The sequence below is a fragment of the Brassica napus genome, chromosome C4 (genome assembly GCF_020379485.1).
Source record: "Brassica napus cultivar Da-Ae chromosome C4, Da-Ae, whole genome shotgun sequence".
NCBI lineage: Eukaryota > Viridiplantae > Streptophyta > Magnoliopsida > Brassicales > Brassicaceae > Brassica > Brassica napus.
The window spans coordinates 9,555,895-9,569,904 of record NC_063447.1 but is presented as its reverse complement, the minus strand read 5'-3'; the positions used below and the strand labels follow the sequence as shown (position 1 = coordinate 9,569,904).

Below are 14,010 nucleotides of genomic sequence, written 5' to 3'. Positions count from 1 at the left end.
TATAGATATATGCTAGTTATTTACAAAAATTGTATGAATTTAAATTAGTTATGACAAATATAAAGACCATATTATAAAATATAAATAGTTTTGAAGTTGATTTTGAAGTTTTACTTTCGGAAAAAAATAGAATTTCTCTATGAATTGTAAGACGCTCTTAATGTCTCTATGAATTGTTATTCTCGTGGCTCATACGACTCCCATCTATTCTTCCGTGGCTGATATGCTTTCACAAAGTTATATAATTTCTTTTCATTGTATTATTAGTTGTTTGAGAATTCGTTTTAAAAAAAAATCGTAGCTAGGGTTTTGTTCTTGGTTCGTGGTTCCTTCTGAATTATTAAAGAATATATTACATAGAATGATATAAATCGCATAGAGAGAGAGAGCAACACAAGAAACATTTCGTCCGATCGATAAGTCTATTATTGTTCAGTGGAACACAAGAACTAAAGTAACACTTGAGTGTTATGAAAACGAACAAAAGTCAGGAAGTAAATAGATAACTAAACAAGAGACGTCTCTCTTAGGTTTCACTACTCACTACTCGTAGCATAAGTAAAGCTCCTACTACTCCAATCTGCAAAAGGAACCAAATCAATCAACTCATCCAAAAATGTAAAGTAAAAGACTCTTGGAAGATATTGTGCTACCTTTGTTTCTTGGTATCTTTCTCTAAATCTGTCTTGGCAGTCCCATAGTATTCCACTGTCAAAAAAAAAATAAAAAAATACAATAAATTTCGAGAATCAACCAGTTTCAAAAGAAGAATACACAATGGACAAATGCATAGGAACAAGAAAATAATACCTCCGGCGTTGGGTTTAGGCCTGCAGAAGACATGCTCGGTGAAGGTATGTTTAAGGTGGCGCACCCCTGCTTGGAATAGTTTGATCAGACCATCATAAGGATCACGAACTTCAAACGTTATGAGAAACATGAATCCAGCAGAGTAGTGAAAGTTGGCTTTAACAACGCTGACAAACTCGAAATCTGTCTTCTGTTTTTTTTTTTTTTTTTTTTTTAACACAGAAGGTTATTTTATTGGAAGCACAATTAAAGTAGAGGTAGGAGGAGGAGGAGGAGGAGCTCTAACATATGTTGCATTGCGACCATCGAGGGCTTCCTTGGATAGCCTCACGAGTAAATCTCCAGTGGTGTCTGGCTCATCCACGCGTCGAGGTAAGCACGATGGTAGTTGAAAACGCAACGGAAGCTATCGAAATCGATGTCGAAACCCTGTGTTTCACATATATATAAAAATAATCAAACATATTCTATTGCAAAAGAAAACAAATAACGAATTATTATTATTACCTCGCTATTTTCTACTTCTTCCTTAAATCGTTCTTGCTCTTGCTCAGGTGTGTAGATAGCCTTTTTGGGATCATGCTTAGGCGTCTGATAGTTATAATCCCCAGGTCGCCAAAACAAACACGGATCTTCGAGCCATTGATTCCAGCCTGAGTCAGACATGTTTATCCAAATCGAAATCGGGAGAGTAATTTATAAAACATTCGATTCGAAACTAAACTTGAATCGTACTTTCAAATGCTTCAGTCATCGCCTCGTCAAGAATCAAAGATATCGTCTCCCTCTCCTTGGAACCCTAATTTGTTTTGAGATCCGTTCCCCTTCTTCTGGAACTCTCTCTCTAATATAATAATATATCCTCCTCACTATTTCCTATTTATTTCATTCCAGTCCCTACATGTTTCTCATATTTCGCTTTCTGCCCCGGACAGTTTCCTTTTAATTCCTTCATGATTTAACCCCATCGAGCTAAACTTATACACTATATTAATTTTCTAAAATGATGACCGACTATATTAACTATCCTCAATTAGTCTTAGATGCGGAAAAATAATACATCTATATATGGATTATTATTTTATGTTGACGGTCTGCAAAATTGGAGATCTGAGATCAACTTTTCACTAAACTTGATCCAAAACGAGACCAATGATGAGATTAATTAAGTTTTATATATCAAACTAATTAAGTTTTATACTAATACATATATATATATATATATATATATATATATATGATATGTTAACATAAGAGAATATAACTGATCATGAAGAATCATAAAATATTTATGTAAACTTCAATCTAAGAAAAATATTACCATCCTTCTAATTATTTATTTTACTAATGACAAATTTGTCCATGTGAACCTGCAAACCACACTTTTTATTAATTTCTTTTTTTTTTCATCTGTAAATTATCCTACTTCATGATGTGTTTTATTTTTTTACTAAAAAACTAAATGAAAGTTTTGATCTTTACTCTAAAAGCATAGATTTTTCTCCAAACAAGTTGCCATTTAATTTTTTTACACAATACATATTTCTTAAAAAGTAAGTTAGTAATTATAAGTTAGAACATGTGTATTCTATTTTATATCAGAATAATATGTGTGTAACCATTCTATATAAAACACTTTTAAATTTTATGTACTCTCAGTGTTTTCAGATTTTAATGTTTAACAAAATCTAGACATTTACCTTTTGTTTGGATTTATGTTTTGGATATAAAGTTTACATTTTATCTAAAAATTGTTCATATATTTTAAAATTTCGATAATTTGGTATGATTAAAAATGCAGTGGCTTATACCCTTTTTTGTAGGTTGACAACATACAATATAGTAATATTAGGGTTGGATATGTCTTACTTGTGTGTTTTCAAAAAATAGTTTGTAAGTCAAACCTTATTCCTTAAATGACATTGAACAGTTTTAGAGAAAGGAAAAAAGGAACATTTACCAATGTTTGTGTGGTACTAATATCGCCTTTTTAACTTTTGAAGGTATTAGTTTCATATAGTTTTTTACTTAGTCAACTTAATCTGAAATATGTAAATCCATTATGGTGAAACACTTTTGTCACAAAAAAAAAAGTATGATAAATGATAAGTACATTTTGAAAATGCATAGTGTACAAATCTGTTTGCATCGAAACACAACACAATGTGATGTTTTAGATGTAGGATCAAGAAGCATGAAAGAATCACTACACACAATATAAAGTACATACAACACTTTTGAAACTTGTGATTGGGCGGTTCGGATTCTTGAGCCCAACACATGCACGTTGGATCGCCCATATAATAGCTTTAACATCTGTCTTCGCCAATAACTCGTGTGAAGGCTCTACGCAATATTGGGAAGACATCTAGATTTATCATACAATACTTTCTCGGATTCAGTGACAGTAGGTCCTGCTTGTCCAGCTTCAGTCTCAGCTTTGCTCACTTCTTTGTCTTTGACTAAAACAACATCTATCTCGTCACTAAGTTCTAGTTCTGGTCATACTTTCAGCCTGTTGGAAAAGAACTCATGGAATTGTAAGCATTAATCTTGGGTTTATATATAGTCAGACAAACTCGAAGACTATACCTTCTCAAAGTCTTGGCCTCGCATAGCTTCATTCTTGTCCTTAGTGGGCTGTCTGAGTTGCTTTTCAATCTCTCTAGCTTCCTCAGTGATCTAAACAAACAAAACTTCCATTCTGAATTTACTCAAATTGATAGAAAAATACATTTTCTGATAAGAATAGAGGAAAATATAAAACATCTAGTCTCCCCTGTTGGGCTTACTGTATGGTTCTTATCCAAGAGTGGCATTAGTAAGAACAGAAAAAACATAGAACATTTAGATAAGAACAATAAAAGAAAGGAAGAAACTCACGTTATAGTTTCCGTTGGCGTCTTACATGTGAGAACTCTATATTCTTCGTGGTAGCAAAATCTCATGAACTACGACTCTATGATAATATTCAATACTTCTCTTCTAAGCTGCACAATAAAAATAGACATATGCCCATTATATATCTTCAAGATCTAGCCCATACTATTTTTCTCAGATTAATTTAAATTGAAAGAAGCTACTCTACTTTAAAACCATATACATGCCATCATTGTCGCGATCAATTCCATGTTAGATTCCAAAGATCATCAAACCCTTATAAGCAGAACATTAATATTCGAATATGTGTTTATTTATATGCAGTGTTTTAAATATTATTGAAACCTGAATTAATCTACCAGTCTTGACCACGAAAAATATTAAGCACGTTCATGTCGGTGAAGCTAATGCACATGCACGGTGCTGGTGCAGGTTCAAAATCCAATCTGTACAACATAAAAATTTCATATTTGTGAAGTAGTTTAGGTTAAGCAAGGAACCTTATAGAACTCATCAGCTTCGAGATGAGAGCAACCGAAAGGTTTTCAAAGGTGAAATGCGAGTATGATCTATACATATGACTTGAAATCTTTAAGCCTCAGCTTGTAATCTTCTTTGTAATATTCTTTCTATTCATCAAAAATATCAATTCTACATGTAACTTCAGCCATAAAAAAACACCTTTCATCTGGATTTTAACATGTTAGTTTGAATCTCATCAAAATAAGAAACTCCAACTCATTCAAATCTCTATCTCTAATCCACATATTTTTGCAAAATATGAATCTCTATAATTCCTAAAAACATATAGGAAAGCAGTATTACGATTGGATGGTCATACCAGGGACTTAACGGTGATTAACGATCTGGGTTTTGCCACCGCAGACGGATGAAATGAAGACGACGCCACCATTTCTCTCCTGACTCCTCTGTTTCTCTTAAAACGACTTTCTCTGTTTGAAGAAACTTCATGAATTATCTTGAGCACCTTGACACCATATATATGCAGTAGCTTTGGTTGATGAGGGGAGGTGAGAAATCTTGATTGATGAGGAGAAAGGTGGGATGAATTGATTGACTACATTGGTCACTGGACTGAATTGAGGGAAAGACGATCCGACGGAGGTTATGCTTTATACCCAGCAAGAAGAACTTGCATCGTCAACCATACTTTGTATGTGGACCTGAACTAAAAGAGTTTTTATGGCTTGTTGACTAAAGCTTCACATGAAAGTATCGAAATCAGAAAGAAACCCAACGAAGAGATTCTTCACGTCGACTTTAGCATCTCAAGCTCTTGAATGTCATAGATTAACAGTGGGAGGCAGAAGAAGATAAGGGTTTCTCTGTATGGGCATAACTGCTTGTGTAATATATAAAGCCCACAAAACGAAGCCCAAAAAATGACAATCACCTATAAATTAAACACAACGTTTAGGAAAGGTGACACATGTCCTCTTTTGGTGCTTCTATTTTCTGACCTGGCAGGCTCTAGAGTGAGAGAATCTATTCTTTATAGTAATAGATGGTACACTACATAGTATAATAAAGTTGAGAAATTGGAACTCCTATACAAACATAACTGCCTATTTTGCACGGATGGAAAATGGTCTTTAGCGATGATGTGTTTTTTTAATGACAATCCTGCCCCTACTCCGAACTAAATCACTCGCGTCTTTACGCATATACAAACACTCTATGTACCTATATCACGCGTGAGAAAGCTTGTCAGAATAAACACGATAACCGATTACATGCATTCAATAGAAACCGTAACTTCTCTTTCTTTCTGTCTCTCTCAAAATCCCTGTTCACTCATCTTCCCTTTTTATCTCATTTTCTCTAGAAACCTCATCGATCTCCATGTTCAAGTTCTCCCGAAGATAGTTTTCAATCACAACTGAAACCGTCACATTTCGCCATCATGCTCAACAAATCTCCTTGTTGACTCCGCCTTTAATTTTCTCTCGGTTCCTCGTGAAACATCACCGGTCTCTCTGTTCCTTATTTCATCGCGAAACCACCGTAAGTCAAAAACCATATGTCTTTTTTTTGTTTATTTCGCAGTCAATTATTAGTCCATTCTCAATCAATTACCCTTTTTACATTTTTTAGGGATTCAACTCGTTATAGATAGTCATGGCGGAGACCAATGATCTACCCAGAAGAATGTTTGCTCTAGGGCATGAACCCGTCGGCTTGAGAGTGTCACCATACCACAAACCCGATGCACTTTGCCACACAATAGATTCGTTAGAAGAAGGCAAAATCGAGGTTTTAAAAAGATCTCCTTTTGGGAGATTCCTAGAGCTAGCCGACAAGACGCCATACTCTGGCCATCTAGGTCGATACATGCTTTCGAGACAGCTGAAAGTTCGCAAGAAATACGAAGCTTGGTTTCTGTTTCTGAAAACCCTATATGGTTCTCTCTGAGAGAATTCACCATAGTCACCGGTCTTCCGTGTGGGAAATACCCGAAACAACTGCAGAAAGAGGCGAAGAAAATGATCTCTGAACAGCCGTACTATACAACACTTTTTGGCATGTTGAAGGAAGTAACTGCAACATCTGTTATCAGGATGCTCAAGCGCAAGACTATCACCGACCCAGATGCACGGATAAAGTATGCCTGCCTGGCTATACTCGCATACGTGATACTGCCTACAACACACATTCCCAAAATATTAGTTGAACACGCCGAAAAAATCAGAGATCTTGATGAGTTCTTCGCGTACCCGTGGGGTCGGGTATCCTTTGAAATGCTCATGAGTAGCATAAAAGAGAAAGACGAGGTAGCTCTGACTCAAAGCACAATTGCCCTGCAAGGCTACGTGCAGTCCCTTCAGATGGTCATGACAAAATTAGTTCCAGCTTTAACAGAGTTAGTTCGTCAAGATTCACCAACGGATGCTGCGGGCAACGATGATGGTGACTTCGCATTCCCCCCGTCCAAGAATGGTATAAAACCAGCTCATGCCAGGACTCTGGATACTGCAGACAATGTAAGCGGCTCCAACTCATCAACATTTTCTTGTCTTTTCTTTGCTAGCTGCAATGATATTTCGTGTAACCGGATAACAAAGTTCATGGTCACATATCCAAAAAACTAGCCGGCCACAAATGTGTCTAGTTTGTATAGGGGTCATACCCCCAAGCAATTAGCCTCCCCCAATAGTGAAGTCTATTTATAACCTCACACCTCAAGACTCTCATTTGATGATTTATTTTTTTGTAGGTTCGTGTGCTTCGATTATCCAGCCAGACACTGACTTCGAGATCAACAAAGACTGCTTGTTTTTTTCCGATGATGAAGACAATGACAGCGTAGAAAAAATGGTGAGCCTCATCAGAGACGGTGCCCACTTTACAAAGAAGATGTTCATAGGGGGAGCTACCTCTGCTGGCGTAGAGCGCATGAGAGAGGAGGCTGAGGCTGAAGCACTAGCGAAAAAGAAAAGGAAGAGGAAAACCCCCTGCCAAACGATACCAACACCAACACAAGCGCCCGTTGATGCAGAGCTCATTGCCTCACTTGTACAAGCTAAGATCGAAATCCAAATTGATATGGTCGAAGGCAAGGTCGATGACCTACGGGAATCATTTGATCAGTTGCAAGAGGTCGTGAAAAAAACACATTTCCGAAAACTCAGCCCAACTGCTTGTTCTTCAGAACGACTTTAAGACGATACTAGACTCCATTGCATCTTTATCCTCTCAGTCTCATTCGCGCTCAGTGGAAGACAACCCAATGGCTGACGCACCCGTAGCCGACTCCAATGGTCAGCCACAAACGAGACAGCCTAATTGTGGGAACCAAAATTCGCACTGTCGATTTCCGTTTAAATAAGGAAACTAGGAAAAACCCTAATTTCCCAGAGGTCCCGGATATCTGCTAATACCACACGCCAAGCAATCAGAACACAATAATGACAACGATAAAGTATAAGAAATCGAAAAAGAGAGCAAGATAGTTCTTATTCCGAATCTGCGTTTGAGCGTTTACAACAAGGTAGGTGCCTGGGCTACGAGAGCTATCGGCGAGATTACTAGTTCTAAAACCCTAAGACAGCAAAAACCTAATTGAGTCGCAGCTCGAATAACAAAAACGGAAATATGCCTAAATCGCTCTAAGTGCTAAGTTTGCTCTGAGTAAAAGTCCTCCTTTATGCCTCTCGCCTAGAACTCCTTATATACTGGCTCCAAGGTCGGTTCACGCTTTTCCCCTTCTACCCTTAAGCCGTCATAGCATAAAAATGGAGATATTCCTTTTTTCTCCGATCTTCGTAATTATCGTCAAATTTTTGTATTTATCCGCGGAAACTTGACATTTATCTTTCCTTGTGAACCAAGCGTAAACCGAAATGCGGCTTACGGGTCGTTGGTTAAAAAATCGTAAGTTGGGCTCCGAGTCATGTCCTAGGTCACTTTGGGCCGTTTTCCGACTCGAAGCGTTTATTACGGCTTCTTTTGATAAAGAACGAACTTTCTGCGGTTTTCACGATAAAGTTTGATCGATAACTTCGAATGGCGCGGGATCGCGAAATGGGGTCGCTACGGTCTTCGGGAGACAGCATCGGAGGGTAGACGAGAACGCATGGACTAATGTTGTGTCGACGTTCCGGAAGAGCTCAGTCGCTACGTAGCGACCGAGCTTCTGCTCGAGCCCGGTCGCTACGTAGCGAGCGAGCCTTGGCCCGGGCTAAGTCGCTACGTAGTGACCGAGCGAACGCCCTGTCGCTACGTAGCGACCGATCTCCTGCTCGAGCTCGGTCGCTACGTAGCAACAGAGCTCCTGCTCGAGCCCAGTCGCTACGTAGCGACCGAGCTTTGGCTCAGCGACCGAGCGAAACGTGTGTTCTGTTGCTGCGTAGCCATCCTTTTCGAGCTTTTGTTCGATGACTCGTGTTTCTTCCGCAAAGCTTTTCGTAAAGAGGAGTCTATTACGAAAAGGTATTTGTCGAAGAAGGTTTCTATGTTTTTCTTCTTCGGGGATTTGGACGTTAACTTCGTTGTAACCGTTTTCGACCCCAACAGTTAGCCCCCCAGCTCGTTAGAGTCGAGACTCTTGCGGGCGGTTTGTCGACTTCGACGAAGTTAGGCGTATTTGAACGAAGTTTACTTCAAATTCCACGGAGGAGGATTCTCGAGAAAGTATTTATTAAAAAATACTTAAATTTCGAGCCCATACTTCTATAAGTAGTGAGCTCTTGTCACTCATTTGCTTCACACCTTCCCTTCTTCATATCTTCGAAACCTCTCTAGCTTCAAACCTCTTGTTCCTAACATGTCTTCTTCCCATGGTGATAAGCGAAGTTCTGATGTGGAGATGGGCGAGGCTACATCTCCGGCGCCGATTCTGGCTTCTCTGGTCGAAGCGCCATCTTGCGTTGCCGATCATCTCTCCTTCCGAGAAAAATTAGTTCGTCGCCAAGCTGAGAAAGAACTGGTTCGAGCCGGCGCCGAGTTACCGTCCTCATCTGCACTGGCGCTGCACGCTCCTAGTGTTGTTCCGGTTACTCAGCCTAAGGGCCGGAAGAGGAAGTTTACCAAGGGCGGTGACGGGGAATCTTCGCAGCATGGAGGCTCGAGCATAGCGTCGGGGCTTTGCGGCAAGGTTTGTCGCTTGTTTAATTTCTTGATTGTTATATATGTTTTTCTAAAAGACAAAGAGTCCCTAATTTTTTTCTCGTTTCACAGTTCATGTCGTTGATCGACGGGATGATCAGCGAGTGTGGTTCTGAGACCAGTCGTCTTGCCGGGGAGTTGCTGGAACTTCAGGGCAGATGGTCTGAAACCGAGGCCATGCTGACGGCTGTCAAGGATTCTCACTCCGTGAAAGTGTCGAAACTTGAGGTCGCGATAGGGGAGCTCGAGAGGGACCTCGGGAAGACGGCGAGTTCATTGCTTAAGGAGAAGAAGGCCAGGAAGGCCAAATCTTCGGAAGTGCGTCGTCTTCAGCGTCAGATCGAGGACGATGCAGGACTAGTGAGTCGCGGGATTCGAGAGGCCAAGGACGCTCTCCATTCGGAGTTCCAAGCTCGCTTGGCGAAGATCTCCGCCTTTCTGGGCTCTCTCGAATGCATTCGAAAGAGGGTTTTAGCCTTGGCGACGATCGAGGGCGGGATGGCCGTGGTGCAGTCATTCCGAAGTGAGACTGCTCCAACCTTAGAGGCCGAAGAGGCCCGATTGTCCGGCGGCAAGGGAGATTTGGAAATCGTGGATGGAGATTTCAATCTCATCCTAGCTGACCTGAAATCCGCGTGCTTCCTTCCGACGTGTTCAGAAGGTCCGGAAGGGAAGGATCCGGTGCGCGGAGGTGACGCGGCTCCAGGCTCAGATGAAGCGACGGGTGAAGAGGGAGCGTGAGCTCGGAGGATCACTTTGGTTAGATCTCTTGCAAGAGATTTTTTTTTATATGTTTGATGTTTCGGCCTTAAATGGCCTTATTCTGTGTTTCGGGACAGGCCGTATGTGGCTTTGAATCCTTGCCGCTCTGCGGCTTTTTTATGATAAGATGGTCGAGTTGCATTTTTCACAAGCTTACATAAGGTGCGGAAGAAGGGGGATGAGTTGTCGTCTCATATCCTTTTTCCATGTGAAATGTTTCATTCGAGATCTGTTTCGAGAGTTTTTCCGCGAGGTATCGACTTCGCGGGATATCTGAAGATGTCGAATACAAACATAGAGGCATGGTTTTGGGATCTCGTATCTTTTGGATATCATGCCTTGAGATGTTAGAGACCAGTGCGCTGGGTTTAGGGCAAGACCTAGGTTTACTTTCGGTTTAAGATTTTATGCGGTGACTAGCCGGCTATCGATTTATCTGTCGCGATTTTAACCTGACTCATACCGATTTAAAGTCCGCGATAGGTTCTCGGCTTATATGACTTGTTAGATACGAATCGAGCAACTCTCCGGAGACAATTTTTAAACCAACCGGAAGTGCTGGACCAAAATTCCGGGTTTCTTTTATAGCGCTATTATCCTTGTGTCGGATGTACGAGAGTCATCTTCGTGAGATGGCTATGTCTGTTTAGGACGTTTGAGAGTTCGATGTGATCAGTACCGAACCTGGCAACAAATGCCGTTGTTTAGAGTTTTTGCGCAAGATATGTGTTAAAATGTTCGTCATTTTTCTGACGGAGCGCCCGTTTTCGTCGTTCGGAAGAAGTAACGCTTATGGCATCTCTCGCGACGTCTCGCGATGCCAATGGCTGCTTCTTCCTTACGGCTGGTTAATTTTCTTCCTTCTACACCCATATAAAATGCCATCGGCAGCAACACGCCCGATAACCGCTACATAAAAACTAGACCGTAAAGGTCTCGCTGGAAAACAAGTCATAAGAACCTTAATTCCAAGACGAACTACGAAAGGCTTGATCCCTTCAACAAGGGTACGTAGGCAGCCGTCATAAGGCGCAGCCCCAATCTTATCGTTTTCTACTTTTAGAAGAGCGAGAAGACCACTTACCACTGACTATTTCGACCATTAATTCCGTCTAACTCACCTAACTTGCCAAACTTACCAATCCACTCGCTAGAACCTCACGCTATGAGCTCACGGTTTTAAGGAGCTGGGGGGCTAACTGTTGGGGTCAAAATCAGTCACGACGGAATCAATGTCTGAAAGGCCGTAAAAATCGGCATGAACGTTTTTACGAAACATAAATCTTCGAAAAAGATTTATCTTTACGAAAAGCTTTGCGGAAGAAACTCGAGTCATCAAACAAGAGCTCGAAAAGGATCGCTACGCAGCAACAGAACACACGTTGCGCTCGGTCGCTACGTAGCGACCGAGTTCTTCCGGAACGTCGATACAACATTAGTCCATGCGTTCTCGTCTACCCTTCGATGCTGTCTCCCGAAGACCGTAGCGAACCCATTTCGCGATCCCGCGCCATTCTAAGATTATCGGTCAAACTTTATCGTGAAAACCGCGGAAAGTTCGTTCTTTATCGAAAGAAGCCGTAATAAACGCTTCGAGTCGGAAAACGGCCCAAAGGGACCTTAGACATGACTCGGAGCCCAACTTACGATTTCTTAACCAACGACCCATAAGCCGCGGGACGGTTTACGCTTGGTTTGCAAGGAAAGATAGATGTCAAGTTTTCGCGGATTAATACGAAAATTTGAAGATAATTACGAAGATCGGAGAAAAATGGAATATCTCCATTTTTATGCTATGACGGCTTAAGGGCAGAAGGGGAAAAGCGTGAACCGACCTTGGAGCCAGTATATAAGGAGTTCTAGGCGAGAGGCATGGAGGAGGGACTTTACTCAGAGCAAACTTAGCACTTAGAGCAATTTAGGCATATTTCCGTTTTTGTTATTCGAGCTGCGACTCAATTAGGTTTTTGCCGTCTTAGGGTTTTAGAACTAGGAATCTCACCGACGGCTCTCGTAGCCCAGGAACCTACCTTGTTGTAAACACTCAAACGCAGATTCGGAATAAGAACTATCTTGCTCTCTTTTTCGATTTCTTATACTTTATCGTTGTCATTATTGTGTTCTGATTGCTTGGCGTGTGGTATTAGCAGATATCCGGGATCTCTGGGAAATTAGGGTTCTTCCTAATTTCCTTATTTAAACGGAAATCGACAGTGCGAATTTCGGTTCCCACACTCGAGCAGGAGCTCGGTCGCTACGTAGCGACCGAGCTCTTCCGGGACGTCGATACAACATTAGTCCATGCGTTCTCGTCTACCCTTAGATGCTGTCTCCCGGAGACCGTAGCGAACCCATTTCGCGATCCTGTGCCATTCTAAGTTATCGATCAAACTTTATCGTGAAAACCGCGAAAAGTTCGTTCTTTATCGAAAGAAGTCGTAATAAACGCTCCGAGTCGGAAAACGGCCCAAAGGGACCTAAGACGTGACTCGGAGCCCAACTTACGATTTCTTAACCGACAACCCGTAAGCCGCGGGATGGTTTACGCTTGGTTCACAAGGAAAGATAAATGTCAAGTTTCCGCGGATAAATACGAAAATTTGAAGATAATTACGAAGATCGGAGAAAAATTGAATATCTCCATTTTTATGCTATGACGGCTTAAGGGCAGAAGGGGAAAAGCGTGAATCGACTTTGGAGCCAGTATATAAGGAGTTCTAGGCGAGAGGCATGAGGGGACTTTCTCAGAGCAAAACGTAGCACTTAGAGCAATTAGGCAACTTTCCATTTTTGTTATTTCGAGCTGCGACTCAAATAGGTTTTGCAGTCTTAGGTTGTTAGAACTAGGAATCTCGCCGACAGCTCTCATAGCCAAGGCTTCTACCTTGTTGTAACGCTCATACGCGGATTCGGAATAAAACTCCTTTTGCTCTCTTTTACAATTTATTATTTCTTTTCGTCTTTAGTTGCGTATTCTGATTGCTTGGCGTGTAGTTTAACAGATATCCGGGACCTCTGGGAAGTTAGGGTTTTCCTAACTTTCCTTATTTAAACGGAAATCGACAGTGCGAATTTCGGTTCCCACACTAAGGAAATGAGAACTCATGGGTATAGGAATTAGACCTTGGGTGATCAAGTTTCGAACTAAGGATGGCAAACGAACAATCAAACTATCAACCTTAAGCGTAGACACGATTCTAAACAAACTCTATGTCTAGATGAATGTTCATTTACTAACACATTTCAAACAACAAATGTCTTCGGTTGAATAATATGGAAGCAATCATTACTAACAGGTCTAAGGCTATCTTAGCATTTCTAACAACAAATGTCTTTGGCAGAATATGCTAAAAGCTTAGAAGAGTTGTTTCAGGCATTTCATCGAACACCTTTTGGGTGGGAAATGCCTAAAGATCAACTTTTGAGAAGCTAACTCAGAAGATGCATTATGATTACTCTACTAGCAAGGTTTTGGAATGATCTACTCTAAAACATCCTAGCTCTAACCTAATCATCCTTAATCTTCCTAACCCATGAATTCAATTGGTGATTACTCACTACTCTTCATGATTCCTCTTAAACTCATTTTGTATTTCAGATTAATCATACAGAGGGATACAACAACGAATTGGAAAACACAAAATTGCAAATACTAGATGAACAAAGATGATTCAAAAGATGAACTTTCCAAAGGTTTTTCTTAGCACCAAGATAATCTGTCTGGTGTCTGCTAAAGGTACTTAAAACATAGGTTTTCAGAAGTAAAAAATGTGCATAATAAAATGACCAAAAGGCCCTTGAGTAGGAATGAATTCGAGCAAACAGAAGGCGCACAGCGACCTCCAGTAGTTGCTCCGGGAGGTCGCTCCAGGCTTCGGGAGTGACCTGGAGGGGTCGCTGCGAAACGTCGCTCTGGGTCGCTCTTCGCGAGCG

The 14,010-nt window shown here is 40.9% G+C and overlaps 1 protein-coding gene across 1 annotated transcript; it reads left to right on the top strand.

Moving 5' to 3' along the window:
• The first annotated feature begins 5,829 nt into the window (after nucleotides 1–5,829).
• Nucleotides 5,830–7,371, top strand: LOC106374023. Its single transcript, XM_048755441.1, has 3 exons — nucleotides 5,830–6,063; nucleotides 6,243–6,648; nucleotides 6,926–7,371. The coding sequence occupies exons 1-3, from the start codon at nucleotides 5,830–5,832 to the stop codon at nucleotides 7,369–7,371; spliced, it is 1,086 nt and encodes a 361-aa protein (XP_048611398.1).
• Nucleotides 7,372–14,010: the final 6,639 nt, after the last annotated feature.

What these genes read in the sequence shown, in the direction of transcription:
- LOC106374023 (XM_048755441.1), top strand. Translation starts at nt 5,830, where the DNA reads ATGGCGGAGACCAATGATCTACCCAGAAGAATGTTTGCTCTAGGGCAT. An exon ending in TGCTTTCGAGACAGCTGAAA is followed by an intron (nt 6,064 to 6,242) that starts GTTCGCAAGAAA and finishes GGCATGTTGAAG; the next exon opens with GAAGTAACTGCAACATCTGT. An exon ending in ATTCCCCCCGTCCAAGAATG is followed by an intron (nt 6,649 to 6,925) that starts GTATAAAACCAG and finishes ATTTTTTTGTAG; the next exon opens with GTTCGTGTGCTTCGATTATC.